Raw genomic sequence first — 16,525 nt, forward strand, 5'->3', positions numbered from 1 at the left:
AGGTGAGATGAATAATTGTGCTTTTGACTTTTGAATTTCCTACACCTTGCCAGTAGTCATTGCAGCCAAAATTTGGGCCATGTGTATTCCAGGGAGGTTTTTGATTTAAGAATCTAGATTATTTTGAAGGTAAGCAATGTTCAATGTATCATCTACACCTAAGATTTTATGTATTTATTTTTATGGCAATGGATGCTTTTCCTGCACTATGAAATATAAAATTTTAATGTTGGAGGAATGACAATGGTCTATTGGTAACATGCACGTTATCTTTGGCAAGCACTGAAATTCTTGATTAATGTTTAACTACAAGAAATACACTCACTTCAAGTGAAGGATCAGTTTCAGGATTCAGGCTGAGTTGTCTTGATGATTAGAACTTAGGCTCCAAGGAGAAGCCCCAAGGCCAAGGGGATCGAACATAACAACCAGTGGGAGCCTTGCTGACCTCTGGAGAATGTGGGCCAGATGTAAGATCTTAATCTTTGCTTATCTCATCACAGAAATTTGGATGGAGAGACAGTATTTTTCACAACGAGAAGTGGACCCAGGAGCTGAGTTCACTAGGAATCTCACCATTTTGGAAGGTACTCGATTCAAAAGAGCCACTTTCGAAGGGCAGTACTGTAGAAGTTTTGGTTGCTGTGAAGACAGAGATGATGGCTGTGTGACTCAGTTCTATGAAGCGGATGCGCTCTGTTACTGTGATAAATTCTGTGAAAGGGAAAATTCTGACTGCTGTCCTGATTACAAGTCATTTTGCCATGAAGAAAAGGGATGGCCTCCTCACACAAAGCCTTGGTCCCCAGAAGGTAGGGTTTGGGAATGTGTTCAAGCATTGCCCTAGTTCATAACAAGATTTGTCCAGCTGTCTTTCTCTTTTGTTCCTTCCTGCCTCCATCTCTCCTTCTCTTCCCTCTTTCCTTCTTTTCCTCCCTCTCTCTCTCTCTCTCTCTCTCCTTTCTTTCCTCCCTTCCTTTCTTAAGTTGAAATGAAAAAATGAATACTTTGATCACCAGGTTAAATTTCTTTGGATTGTTAACATGCTTTGATTCAGATGCTGGTACCTGCCTCAGCCTAGCACCTTCAGCAAACTCCTGGTGTGACAGCCACAAAGGCTGATTTCCATTCTGCTTTGAATATTCACTCAACTTATAAAAAGTTACTTAAGATTCTTTCTTTGTAAAATGTCTTAACAAAAAACAACCTCTCATGCTTTTTGGAGTGTTACCTCAGAGAATCACATCAAAGTCACAAGACTGATCCTCTGCAGATGTATGTAACATTTTACTTATTTTCTCATGAGTGGCATTAGAACCTGTGTTACAGCAATGCCATTTAAACCAATGCAGCAGCATAATAAAGGTGGCCACCCTCCCTGTCAAATACCAAAGAGATTCTCCCTGAGTGTTTTTGTTCATTTTGCCAATCAGGGATTTTAAACTGGGAAAAACAAAACAGTGCTCCATACAGAGTAGTTTTAACAGTCTAAGACTGAGTTAATAAATACAAATATTGGGATGGGCAAAAAGTTAATTTGGGTTTTTCTGTTACATTGTATAGAGCAACCTGAATGAATATTTTGGTCAACTCAATAATTCATAAGGAGATCGGTGTTATTTACTCTCTATTGGTTTAATTATAGTAGAATGATTGTAGGTTCTGAGCAATCAATATGTCTAAAGTTTGCAAAAGACACAGAACAAAACTCTACTGCTGCACTTTATATGAGGGAAAATTCAGGTTTCCTCAAAGCTCTGTCACATAATTATAAGTAGGTGGTGGTGAGTGGAAATTACAATTAGAAGACACTGCAGGACAAATTAGGATTTGTATCCTTACAGCAAAATCCAGATGCTGACTTTTGCTTTCATTTTCAATAGTGTCATCTTGTTTGTAAAACACACATATGCCACGTTAAAATTTCCACAGCCTAGTCATTCCTGCTAGACCTTTGCCTTTCCCAGCAAACAGCAATTAGATAGTCTATCAGAAATGGGAGATCTTGTCCTTCACTGAAAAATATTCATTGACCATCTCCACCTTGCCAGACATTGCACTTTTGCTGGAGCAACCATGGGGAGAAAAAAAGACAAATCTTATCCTCATGGGAGAGACAGTCAAGTTTTGTGGGGTGGGGGATGGGGGGTCGTGGTGCATGGTGTAAGATATTTAACAAATTCACTGTACAGTTGCAAATTGTGTTAAATTCTCAGCAGGAGACATTTAGGGTGCTGTGGGAAAGCCTATCAGAATATAATGTCAACATGGAAAGCAGTGTACAGTATTAGCTTGGGGAGTGAGGTGTGTGGTCACTGAAGAGCTGATGGAATGGGATCTGGGAGCCAGGAGCTTGGTGTGGTCTAGGTGCTGGATGGAGACCTCCATTTCTGGGGAGTCATGGCCAGCAGAGGCTTGAAGGTGACATAAGAAGGGGTTTGAGAGGAGAAGAGGTCAGATTTCGCTGGGACTTATAGGCTATATCAAGAATTTTAGATTTTATCCTGAGAACTCATTGAAAGGTGTCAGGTATGGGCAGGATCAGCTTCACGAACGTTGAGGGTGAGTATTATGTATTAGCTGCAGTGTTTTTGATGTGCTAAAGCATACTTGAGCTTTTCTTATTTGAGCCCTGTAGCCCATTTAGAAAAGAAACTGCTTCTGCTTCTATGTCCATTTTTGCTTGAAAACTAAGACTTTGCTAAGACTTTAATTTAGGTTTATGTTTTAGGTAGACTATGTTCCTCATATAGCTTTTATTCTATTCATGATGGAGGGATGCAATTCATCATTTTATGTAGTAGCAAAAGGTTCACATCATAACTATACTCATGAAGGTAATTGTTTTGTTTTTTCTTTCTTATGAAAGTAGCTTGTTGAAAGAAAATAGCAGTACACAATATTGAAAAATGGTACAAAATTATATAAAATAAATAGACAATGGCGTACTATTTGTAGTAATTTTTTTGCAAGAATGAAGTGGCTTTCCTCTGAGATGCTAGAAACAAAATCAATGATTTATGAGATGATTTTCAGTTATTTAACTGCATGATATGGTCTAGTTTCTTATACTGTAATTCTTTTTCAACCTGGGACTTAAAATTGTATTATCTTAAGGTTTAAAAAAAATTGTCAGTTAAGTAAATAATGTCCCCCCTTTTAAAAAATTTATTTATTTTAGTTGGAGGCTAATTACAACATTGCAGTCGTTTTTGCCATACATTGACATGAATCAGCCATGGGTGTACATGTGTTCCCCATCCTGAACCCCCCTCCCACCTCACTCCCCATCCCACCCCTCAGGGTCATCCCAGTGCACCAGCCCTGAGCACCCTGTCTCATGCATCGAACCTGGACTGGTGATCTATTTTATATATGATAATATACATGTTTCAATGCTCTTCTCTCAGATCAGCCCACCCTTGCCTTCTCCCACAGTCTAAAAAGCTGTACTCTACATCTGTGTCTCTTTTGCTGTCTCGCATATAGGGTTATCATTATCATCTTTCTAAATTCCATATATATGCTTTAGAATATTATATTGGTGTTTTTCTTTCTGGCTTCACTCTCTATAATAGGCTCCAGTTTCACCCACCTCATTAGAACTGATTCAAATGTATTCTTTTTAATGGCTGAGTAATATTCCATTGTGTATATGTACCACAGCTTTCTTAACCATTCATCTGCTGATGGACATCTAGGTTGCTTCCATGTCTTCAACCACTTGTAAAAGAATGAAACTAGAACACTTTCTAATACCATACACAAAAATAAACTCAAAATGGATTAAAGATCTAGACGTAAGACCAGAAACTATAAAACGCTTAGAGGAGAACATAGGCAAAACACTCTTTGACATAAATTACAGCAGGATCCTCTATGACCCACCTCACAGAGTCATGGAAATAAAAGCAAAAATAAACAAATGGGACCTAATTAAACTTAAAAGCTTTTGCACAACAAAGGAAACTATAAGCAAAGTGAAAAGACAGTCTTCAGAATGGGAGAAAACAATAGCAAATGAAGCAACTGACGAGAATTAATCTCAAATATATACAAGCAACTTCTGAAGCTCAATTCCAGAAAAATAAATGACCCAATCAAAAAATGGGTCAAAGAACTAAACAGACAGTTCTCCAAAGAAGACATACAGATGGTTAACAAACACAGGAAAAGATGCTCAACATCACTCACTATCAGAGAAATGCAAATCAAAACCACAATGAGGTACCATTTCACGCCAGTCGGAATCGCTGCTATCCAAAAGTCTACAAACAATAAATGCTGGAGAGGGTATGGAGAAAAGGGAACCTTCTTACACTATTGGTAGGAATGCAAACTAGTACAGACACTATGGAGAACAGTGTGGAGATTCCTTAGAAAATTGGAACTAGAACTGCCATATGACCCAGCAATCCCACTGCTGGGCATACACACCGAGGAAACCAGAAGTGAAAGAGACACATGTACCCCAATGTTCATTCCAGCACTGTTTATAATATCCCTTTTGTATAAACTGGAAGGTGGACATATAGTTACTTCCAGTCATTGGGGAATTTCAAAGGTCAGATACAGAAAACAAGTGATAGAGTTTGAAATGGAACCAGACTGGATTTTCCAGACAAAATCTCTAGTGTGACAGATCTTAAGGAAAGAGTCTAGTGAACCATCTGCTATGAACAGACGTAAGCTAATTTGATTATACACAACTCTTATGTTCACCTTGGTTAAAAAAAAAAAAAAGGATGTAAATTACTGGCATTTGAATTGAATGAGGGTTATTTACCCTTTCACAACCTCCTGAACCACATTACAATGAAGATAAATCACATTCCAAATTTTGCTGTGCATACTGATAATTACAAAAATATATGTTGGTGCGGAGACCTACACTAGTCTATAAACCTGTGTAAGCTTCATGAAGTCTCAGGTCCCTATCCTGTTAGATGTTGCCACATCTACCATGCCTGAAAAATTTATTGGCATTTTCCCATATCTGGTAATATTACTGATTATCAGGCTATAATAAATTCTCCTACCCAGTGGCTGGACAGATGTTTTAGAGATTAATCCTAGGGTATCAGGTTTAAGCATGAAGTCTTTTGATCTTAAGAGATACATAAAAACTGGGGAGTATGAGTGGGATATGATTTTTAACTATTTAAACTAATCTATATAAAGTGAATATTGTTACGTGATAAGAGTCGATTGCTTATATCCATTATGCTGATTAACAAGTTGCTAATTTTACCAGTGAAAGCCCATTTCTGACAGTCATTATGCTATACTCTAGTGTTCATTAAAAGATGGATAGTGGAACCCCTTGTAGGAGCTGCCCCTGAGTCTGGACTTCCAGGATAAATGATATTGACCACCCATGGGATGCAGACTCCTGATTAAAGCAGACAACTGCCTTCCCTGAAGTGATGTTGAGACCAACACAGATAGTAGAACACATTATGATGGAGTATTTTTAAATAAATTATATCACACTATCATTTTTTTTTCTCAAATCAAGAGACTTATTTCACTTTCCAAAAATCTGATTTACCTAATTCTTGTAATAATGGCTGTTCATGTTGCAAAACTCCTTTGGTTTTGACCGTCATTACTATGCATCTATCTACTTATTTATATTAAGGTGTAACCAGCTTGATTACCTCACACTGAAGGGCTTTATAAGCTTTTCACTGAGAAAATAAAGACACCAGGAATTCTCTCAGCTCTCATCATAATTTTCAAGTTACTTCCATCTTGGTAACTGTTTCCATGAAGTAGATTCCTCTTCTTGAGCTCTGAATCCCATCATCTCTTGTCTTTTCAAGATCTCCACCCTTACAATTGCCTCTTCCTCCCTCCCCCCTCTCCTTTTTCCTTCTTTCCTCTCTCCCTTTTTCTCCCTCTTTCTCTCCTAAACCATCATTTCCCTCCTTCTTTTCTGGATCAATCAATTTACAAAGTTACTAATTTATGAAAGTGTTTTTGTAGCTCCCAACTTTTCTTTAACTCCTCAATTTCTACTTCCTTTAAAGCATCAATCATATTTTCAAATCAACATTTTAAAAGAAATATTTTTTATTTACAACTAGTAGAATCCAAAACAGGATACAAACATTGCTTGGGAGATGGAACTAGACAACATCAAAGGTTAATTTCTGATCCTGACTCTGTTTCTGTGACGAAGTGATACCTAGCATGGGAACCAAAGTTATAGTTTATTCCTTAGAGTGACACAGGATAATTCATCTTTTCACTGTTGGTGAGTGTAAATTGGTGAAATCATTCCCCCAAAAAAATTATGAATGAATTAAATGCCTTTAAGATGTCCAAACCTCAATTTTGACCCAGAACTTCCACTTCTTGGAATTTTTCCTGAGGAAATAACTGAGAAAGTGAGCAAATGTCATTTACAAGACATTATTTTGCAGGAAGCTGGTGGGTAGTTGTAGCTCTCAACTCTGAAAAAGCTCACCCTCATCTCCATATCCTTAACCAGTTTTATCTTATTTCCTCCTTTCCTTTAATGGCAAAATATCTGAAAGAAACATTTCACTTCCTGACTTCTAAACCTCTCATCAGCTCATTCCTATAAGACCCTGTTCCCTGCTACTTTACTGAGCTCTATCTTGGCAGGATTATTGAAGACTTCCATGTTTTCAAGTGCAGTATTCAGGTGTCAATTCTCTTTTATTTTTTGGCTGTGCTATTCAGCATGTGGGATCTTAGTTCCCCTACCAGGGATCAAACCTGCCTCCCCCACATTGGAAGTGCAGAGTCTTAACCACTGAACCACTAGGGAAATCCCAGATCTCCATTCTTTTCTTGATCCCTCAACCATACTCTGTGTAGGTGACAGCTTCTGCTTCTATGGAATATGTCTGTTGCTTTCCAGGACTCCACCATCCCCTGAATTCCCCCCTTCTTCCCAGGTCACTTTTTCCCAGTTTGTTTTTCTGAATGTCTGTTGGTTACGGTGTTTGAGCTCAGTTCTGGATGTCTTTCTCTTACCTACAAACACTCTCTCAAGGATACTGTTACTTATTCTCAAAAACTTAAAGATATGTATGTTGCTGGCTCTGAAATTCATATTCCAGCCTTGACTTGACTTTGGACTTCCATTACTACTCTACTTGATGTTCTCCATTAGGATGTCTAACTTAGATTTAACCTTAGTCTAGAACATGTAAAGCAGAAGTTTGATTTCTCACCAAAAACCTGTTCTTTATTTCAATAATAACATCACTGCTTCTCTATCCCTAAAGCCAAAATCTTAGTGAGACTTCTGTGACCCTTCTCTTTCCTGATTCTCCAATAGTTAATCCCATTTGCTTTGGCTCCAAATTAAGTTCATCCAGTTCTTTCCACCATTATCTGTATCAGGCAAATCCTTCATTCCTCTGGGACTACCATTCCAGGCAGTAGAATAGGAGAGGTGAGGACACAGATTATGGAAGAGACACTTTGGATAAGGTCTTATAAGTCCTTGTAAAAAGTTCAGTTTTAGTCTAAATTTAATACAGAAAAACTTGAGGATTTTAAGCAGGGAGTGACATAATACAGATCTTAAGAGATCTCTCTAAATGCTGTTCAGGGGATGAAGGATACACTGGAGTCAGGTAGGAGTAGAGGAAGGGGGTGAACTGAATTTATATATTAGTGTAGAAGGTATTGCTTCACTTTATCAGTACTTTGGCCAGGCTCGGATGAACAAATAATGGTTTCTGTTCAAGAAGCCAACTCTCAAGTGAGATTGTAGCAATCTCTAGTACTTTGGCCACCTAATGCAAAGAACGGATTCATTGGAAAAGACCCTGATGCTGGAAAGATTGAAGGCAGGAGGAGAAGGGGATGACAGAGGATGAGATGGTTGGATGGCTTCACTGGCTCAATGGACATGAGTTTGAGTAAACTCTGGGAGTTGGTGATGGACAGGGAGGCCTGGTGTGCTGCAGTCCATGGGGTCACAAAGAGTCAGACATGGCTGAGCAACTGAATTGAACTGAACTGATGTATATATGTATGTATACATATGTATATCTAAAAGCTGGTTTTTATTTATATTGTTTAAATGTTGCTTGTCCAATGTACTAGTTATATAGGTAAAGGGACAAGAAATCACAAAGGTTCTAATCGAAGGGGGCTGTCCCTTCTCTGACCTGTTCCCCAGCTACTAATTTTGAAGTCAAGAAAATGCTATACCCAGGCCTACCCAAAATCATTAGTACTACATATAGTGTTAGAAAAAGTTCCATTTCTTGGTCTCCCCTCCTTAATGTCAAGTCAGTTCTTTGCATTAGGTGGCCAAAGTATTGGAGTTTCAGCTTCAACTTCAGTCCTTCCAGCGAATATTTAGGACTGATTTCCTTTAGGATGGACTGGTTGGATCTCCTTGCAGTCCAAGGGAATCTCAAGAGTCTTCTCCAACACTATAGTTCAAAAGCATCAATTCTTCAGCACTCAGCTTTCTTTATAGTCCAAATCTCACATCCATACATGACCACTGGAAAAACCATAGCCTTGACTAGACGGACCTTTGTTGGCAAAGTAATGTCTCTGCCTTTTAATATGCTGTCTAGGTTGGTCATAACTTTTCTTCCAAGGAGCAAACATCTTTCAATTTCATGGCTGCAGTCACCATCTGCAGTGATTTTAGCACCCAAAAATAAAGCCTGTCACTGTTTCCATTGCTTCCCCATCTATTTGCCATGAAGTGATGGGACTGGATTTCATGATCTTAGTTTTCTGAACGTTGAGTTTTAAGCCAACTTTTTCACTCTCCTCTTTCACTTTCATCAAGAGGCTCTTTAGTTCTTCTTCACTTTATGCCATAAGGGTGGTGGCATCTGCATATCTGAGGTTATTGATATTTGTCCTGGCAATCTTGATTCCAGCTTGTGCTTCATCCAGCCTGGAGTTTCTCATGAGTTAAATAAGTTAAATAACTTATTAAATAATTAGTTAAATAATAAGTTAAATAAGTTAACTCACCCGGAGTTAAATAGGCAGGGTGCCAGCCTTAGTGTACTGCTTTCCTGATTTGGAACCAGTCTGTTGTTCCATGTCCAGTTCTAACTGTTGCTTCCTGACCTGCATACAGGTTTCTCAGGAGGCGAGGCAAGTCAGGTGATCTGGTATTCCCGCCTCTTTAAGAATTTTCCAGTTTGTTGTGATCCACATAGTCAAAGGCTTTGGTATAGTCAATAAAGCAGAAGTAGATATTTTTCTGGAACTCTCTTGCTTTTTTGATGATCCAATGGATGTTGGCAATTTGATTTCTGGTTCCTCTGCCTTTTCTAAATTCAGCTTGAACATCTGGAAGTTCACAGTTCACATACTGTTGAAGAGTGGCTTGGAGAATTTTGAGCATTACTTTGCTAGTGTGTGAGATGTGTGCAATCATGTGGTAGTTTGAGCATTCTTTGGCATTCATACATGCATACATATATATGTGTTTGTGTGTGTGTGAGAGAGAGAGAAAATTTTTGCTTTTTGAGCTTTTGGGTGCCCACGTTCCTGTTACTCCTCAGGTTTCAAACAATGTAGTGTATTTTGTATGTATGCATGTATATGTATATATGTAAATATACATATATATATTCTTGCCTGGAGAATCCCACGGACGGAGGAGTCTTGTAGGCTGCCGTCCGTGGGGTCGCTAAGAGTCGGACATGACTGAAAGACTTCACTTTCATGTTTCACTTTCATGCATTGGAGAAGGAAATGGCAACTCACTCCAGTGTTCTTGCCTGGAGAATCCCAGGGACAGGGGAGCCTGGTGGGCTGCTGTCTGTGGGGTCGCACAGAGTCAGACACGACTGAAGCGACTTAGCAGCAGCAGCGTATATATACATACATATATATATATATATATATATTTATATATATATATGGATAGATGGATGGACAGATGCATATGTCTATCTATCTATCTATCTATCTCTCTATCTATGGGCTTCCCAAGTGGTGCAGAGGTAAAGAATATACCTGTAATGCAGGAAACACAAGAGACACGGGTTTGATCCTTGGGTTGGGAAGATTCCCTGGTGTAGGAAACGGCAATCTACTACAGCATTCTCCTCCATGGACAGAGGAGCCTGGCAGGCTACACTCCATGGGGTCCCGGCTGGACGTGACTGAGCCACTGAGCACACACACACACATTCATATGTATATATATACATACATATGGAATCATTTGCTGTTCAGTAGAAATTAACTCAACACTGTAAATCAACTATACTTCAGTAAAATAATTTTTAAAAAATCAGCTCCACCCACCCCCCACCTTCATCCTCCCTTTAGAACTAGTCGGTGGAGTACTTTCCTTGACTTTGAATTAAACTTGAATTGTTGCTTGAATTTTTACTGTTGCTTGCCTAGATAATGAAAAGTTCTAGGGTGTCTGTAAATTGGAAACATAGAAATTTATTTACAAAAAGTGTTTAATCCTGGGTAGTAATTAAAACTCTGAACTTGATTTAAAGTTTAATTTTTTCCCTCCCCTTGTGGGCCACAAGAGAAGTGTTTTCATCCTCTCTTCCTGTGATGGTGGAATTCACGTAAAAGGGATGGATAGATGCCAGTACAAGGAGATTTGAAATTCATTAAGCAAAACATTGAACTGTGAGAACATGGTGCTTGCTGAAAGAAAGCAGCTGTAAATGTTTCCTGAGAAACAATTTTTTGAAAAATTGGAAGATAACTAATCTGAAATTTGCTTTTGTGACGTTATGGCTTGTAGTTAAACCAGGTCCCTTGAACTGCTTTCTAAATATGTAGATTTACTCCTATTATTATATACAGTAAATTAGAATTCCTAGAGGGGTGGGAATGGGTGAGAGGTGGGAGGGAGCTTCTAGAGGGAAGGGGCATATGTATGCTTCTGGCTGATTCATGTTGATGTGTGGCAGAAACCAACACACTATTGTAAAGCAATTATCCTCCAATTAAAAATAAATAATTTTTTTTTAAAAAAGTTAGAATTCATTTTATTTAACTTGGAGCCATTGATGTGATCTCTCAATGATATGTTTCTATCAAAAAGGTTTTCATGGGACACAGGAGTGAATTATGCTACTTTTGCTAATTCAGTAATTTGTGTCAGTTAAATTTACAAAGGGATTAAGTTTGTAGACAGGGCACTATTTTACCATATCTTTCTGATTGGTTTTCATGCAAGGATAATTCACCTTTGATCTCTTTGGAGTAGTTTCAATAATCTGGTAAGATAGTTAGCAAAAAGTTTCAGTTAATGTGACTTTGCTGGTGGCTGAGACCATAAAGAACCTTCCTGCAATGTGGAAGACCCAGGTTCAATCCTTGGACTGGGAAGATCCCCTGAAGAAGGGAATAGCTACCCACTCCAGTATTCTTGCCTGGAGAAATCCATGGACAGAGGAGCCTGGAGTGCTGCAGTCCATGGGGATGCAAAGAGTTGGACACAACTGACTAACTAACACTTTCACTTTTTGGTTAATAGTTGAGGAACATTTTAGATTTAGAACACAAAGGGCTGCAATCTTCTAAACTTTTCTGCTGATTCAAATTCTGGAGAAAAAATAGAGTTTCTCTTTGTAAGGTGAATTCGCTGAAATAGCTTCATATTTTGATCCAAAATCTTGAGCTTCTTCCTCTAATCATATGCAACTATTTATACCCACATGAGACTTGATTAGATCTTAAGATGAGAAATGCTATTAATCATTTCAAACACTATTTTACTGCCTACCTATTTAAACACATTAATTATTTTTTGAGTGTGTTTAGTGATTAATACCTCAGTAATCTAGTTTTTATGCTTTACAAATCCTGTCAGTTGGAACAAATACACAGAGCAAAGATATAAGCTCATGGAGCAGATCCAGAAAAATTGGATATATAAACCCTGACAAAAACCCCATGTAGATTTCTGTAAGACTGGAACCAAATATTTTTGCATATTTGAAAAAACTAAACAAAATTTTAGAGTATTTGTTATGTGAATACATTTTATTAATCAATTTAGAATTTTGATTTGTTTACATGTTATGTTGACAGGCTGCCACAGAGATGGTCAACATTATGAAGAAGGATCAGTAATTAAAGAAAACTGCAATTCCTGGTAATAAATTTAAGTGGCACAGAACTGAATTCTACTGTCTGTGTATGTTTCCTTCAAATAAAAGGAATATCTGTGAAACAAAACATATGTTTAAATACAGATACACAGAATCATAAGATATCACATATCAGTAGTCTTTATGAGCATATTTAATTTTAATAGATGTGTAAAATCTACACATGAATATTTCTTTTGAGTTTGATGTTTGTTACAGTGCATTAAGCATATTTATTAATTACAAACATTTTGATATACTATGGGCAAATCAAATCATGTTTCCTTGAGCACAGTAACTAAATATATTATAATCAGACTGCCTTAAAGTGATTGTCCTGCAGAAAATTTCCAATTACACATACTGAATCTGCTGTCTTCATTGTTGTCTATTTTCAAACTTCAATGACTGAGTGGTCATTTCATTCATTAACTGCCTGGAGTAGAAGATGTTGCATTGTAGCGTAGTTAATGAATGTGTTGTGATTTGCTTTTGTCAATTAAATGGTCATACAGTTAACATTAATCAAAAATATATTTTACACCTTAACAAAGTGCAACTCTTGGTACTAATTTTGTAAATGTACTCCTAAAGGGCCAAGTCACTTTCATAATGTTTGTATTTTTACAGCACATGCTCAGGACAGCAGTGGAAATGTTCCCAGCATGTATGCCTTGTTCAACCAGGATTAATTGAACATGTCAATAAAGGAGACTATGGGTGAGAAAAATTTTGCTTTCTGGGATTTTTGGTGCCCACCTCCCTGTTACCCCTCAGGTTTCAAACAAGGTAGTTCCTATCACTTACCTGCAAAAAAGATCATTCTTAAAAAAAAAAAAAAAAGTGAGAGAAATGGAGAGGGAGATAGAAAGACATGCGAAATTGGAATACACAGAGGTAAACGTCAAACGTCAAACAACTAAAAATTAAAAGTACAAAGGAGAAATATGGAGCATGGTCTTAAATTATTCAGGAAGGAGCAGTGTCATGGTATGAGTGAGGTGTGTAGGAGGAAGTTTAGTTTAAATAAGTAGTCAGACAAAATCAGGAAGTAGCAAACTGATTCATTGATGTTTATCTTCTTTCCTTCCACATTTGCCCTGACCTAGCCAATCACAAGCTCAAGCTATCCTGTGCAGAATCTTACCTTAAGAGAGTAGTATTTTATCTTGAGGATTCCCCAGAAGACCAGTCCATCTAGACAGTTTCACTGAGATGACTGATATCTAGCCAATTTCACTCATAGTTGAGTCAAAAGAAAGATCAGGCCATTTTACTTTGCTAATAAACAAAAACTTGGGCTGATTGACAAAATAACTGTTTGATGCTCTGATAAATTAGCAAAGTCACTTTCCCACTTACATAGAAGGAATAAAGTATAAATGCCAACACTGGCTTTCTTTACAGAACTGAAAGGAAGAGTGATGGTGGGATGGTTTCTGCCTCAGGATTTCTCTACCTTTGATAACATTTCCCACCTTCCTGAAAAGATTTCACTTGAAAAGATCTATTGTCTAGCAACTATAAAAGTGAAGTCATCTTCAAATGAATTTTTTAAAACTAAAAATATAATTTCTCCCCACACTTAAGCTGTATGTTTCCCAGCACAATGGGACACTAATTTTCAATGTATCCTGAGTATTTTCTTGGAAGACATGAAAGACAGAAGTCACATTTGTTGATATTAATATTCTCAAACCATTTTAACTCCTCTGTGTGTGTGTTTCACCAATATTTTAGGTGATAATATGATGACATTTTAAGTATTTCAAGGGGAAATCAATTCTTTTCCATGGCTAAGTGATATTTAAATTATTAAAAGAACATGAGAGTATGTGTCATCATGAGAGATTATCTGAATCAGGTTCCTAAAAGGATTCAAATGCTTGACCTAACAAGCATGCATTTCCAGGAAGCCAAGATAAGCAGCCAACCTTTCTGCTGTCACAGAACCCAAAACAAACCACCACCTAAAGCAATGTGGAAAGAAAGTCATATAAGAGTCTAGATCTGTTGGGAATGCTATCTCCCTTGGAAGGAAGAATTTTTCCATCATTTGTTTACTGTTGAGAGTACTCGAGGAATATTTCAGAGGCATGGGCCTTATCTTTTAGTAGCAAACATAGATGACTCAAAAAAAAAAAAAAGGTGATGCAGAATTGCAGCAAAAGAAAAAGTACACAGACAAAAGGGGAAAAAGAGGAGTATCGCTGATTGCCCTGCTTGTGGCGCCAATTGTCTTGCTGTATCCCACTGTGCACAATGTTCGTTGAACCCAGGGTAGGCAAGGCACAAGCTCAGAGGCTGGAAAGAGGCTCGAGGAACTGTAAGAACTTCTATTCTCTCCTGGTGGGCACGGCAGCCATAACATGGCTGGCTCAGCAGATGTAATGCAGTTCTCCCCTCTCCTGACTGACCCAGTGGACACAGCCATGAGGCAGCAGTAACTCCCCCTACTTTACGGGTGGAGCTCACATATGTGCATACTGCACACAACTCCTGACCAACTGAGTACCTCATGAGGAGCATGTGTAGTGCTATAAATGATTTCAGCTGTCACACAGTCATTGTTTACAAAATGTGGGGCAAGAGAGCCTGAACATGCCATCTTGGCCACTTTGCTCTCTCCCCACACTCCACCCCTTCAAGGTCTCTCACCTCACACTCTATGTGCCGTCCATCTGTGACATTCCCTTGGCCAGTAACACGGACCCTTGGATTTACATCTTGCAACCGCAGTAGCTACAACAGCAAACAGTTCCATCCCTAACACATAGCAAAGCCCAACACCAGGGATCACTGGGGACTCACGTTGCAGTCCTTGCCCTCATGGGGCTAGAAGAGTTACCCGCTGCTCGTGGAGAGCCTTTATCTTCCATGGCCAAGTCTAGTCCACCACCTGTCCTTGTGAGATTGTAGGAGAGCCTCCACAGAATTTTTATTAAGGACACACAAAACCCCCAAGAGGCACCAGGCCCATCCCTCAAGGTAGGGATCTTTTGTGGTGTTCACAGTCCGCCCACATGGTTGCACTTTTCTAAGTCTGAGGACATGGCCTTTACAGTACACCTCCCCATAAATTAGCCCACATTCGCATCTGCATAACCCAGAGGGGACGCCTGCTAGCTCAGGCCCGCTGTGGGTTCTTCGCACTTTCAAAATGGCGTCCTGCGTGCCGTCTCTCTACTTCTCTCAGTGAAGTGAAGTGAAGTCGCTCAGTCATGTCCGACTCTTAGCGACCCCATGGACTGTAGCCTACCAGGCTCCTCTGTCCTTGGGATTTTCCAGGAAAGAGGACTGGAGTGGGCTTGCCAGTTCCTTCTCCAGGGCTTCTCTCAGTAGGGACCTGAAAACCTCTCAGGTGCCGGGCCCACCCCATGTCCCAAACTCACAAAAGCCATGCTTCCAAGTGTTTCCTGTGCGTTTGCTGAACCTGCTTACCCAAGTCGGCCAACTCCACCTGAGTATATGGTCCGTATGTCATAAACTCAGTCACATTGGGGTCCCTTGAGGATACCCCCCATCCCACCTTAGCCTTCGGCTGCTCACGCTTCACTTTTTTTCCCTGCTACACAACGGGCCTCACTGCCAAGCGGGGACCCACAGTCACATGACGTTCATCACCACTGTCACTTACCGCCTCGCTGTCAGGGATGCTGGCTTCTTCAGGGCCACAGGGTTCTTGCTCTGACACCAATATACGCTGCTCTAGTTCTTCCAAGTGTCTCTACATTGCACAATGGGGTGGCATCACAGAGAGCACTATCAGTATTTGCCTTCAGGGCACTCAGGAACCACCCCACAGTGCCAGGCAGTGCATGCCGCCTTGTTTGGCAAATGGGGACTCACTGCCTGTAATGCCTTTTCAATAGTATCCAGTGAACCATCCAGTCCCAGTCTTCCATGGGAGCCCACGTCAAGAGAACAGAGGCCACACAGTACCATGTGCTATCTGGTGGCCACTGGCTTCCTCCATCTAGTGGAGCTTCAGACTCCCCTACCTGCTGGGTATCCTGCCGACTATGCCAGTTGTATCACTGATCATCCTGTTTGTGATGCCAATTGTCTTGCTGTATCTCACTGTGTACACTGTTCGTTGAGCCCAGGGAAGGCAAGCCGTGAGCTAAGAGGCTGGAAGGGGACTTGAGGGGCCCCAGGAACTGCAGGCACATTTATTCTCTGCTGGCTGGCATGGCAGCTATAACACAGCCTCTCTCTTGGCCAGTTCAGCAGCCATAGCAGTATTCTTTCCTGGCTGATGCAGCAACCATACAATTCTCTCCTCTTGTGACTGATCCAACAGACAAAGCTGTGACACCACAGTAATCGCCCCCACTTTATGGGTGGAGCTCACATATATGTGTACCGCACACTACCCGCAACCATGTGAGTACCTCGTGACATGCATGTGCAGTGCTATAAATGATCTC

At 39.6% G+C, this 16,525-nt stretch overlaps 1 protein-coding gene across 1 annotated transcript in view; it reads left to right on the forward strand.

Annotated features, from left to right (window-relative positions):
* Positions 1-457: 457 nt before the first annotated feature.
* The window catches only part of TINAG (tubulointerstitial nephritis antigen), a 98,361-nt gene continuing 82,293 nt past the window's right edge, over positions 458-16,525 (forward strand). The window contains exons 1-3 of the mRNA XM_020910179.2: positions 458-812; positions 12,037-12,100; positions 12,726-12,815. Of these exons, the coding sequence (XP_020765838.2) occupies positions 458-812; positions 12,037-12,100; positions 12,726-12,815 (509 nt within the window). The remainder of the gene's footprint in view (positions 813-12,036; positions 12,101-12,725; positions 12,816-16,525) is intronic.

Source organism: Odocoileus virginianus, chromosome 27 (assembly GCF_023699985.2).
Source record: "Odocoileus virginianus isolate 20LAN1187 ecotype Illinois chromosome 27, Ovbor_1.2, whole genome shotgun sequence".
NCBI classification, from domain to species: domain Eukaryota; kingdom Metazoa; phylum Chordata; class Mammalia; order Artiodactyla; family Cervidae; genus Odocoileus; species Odocoileus virginianus.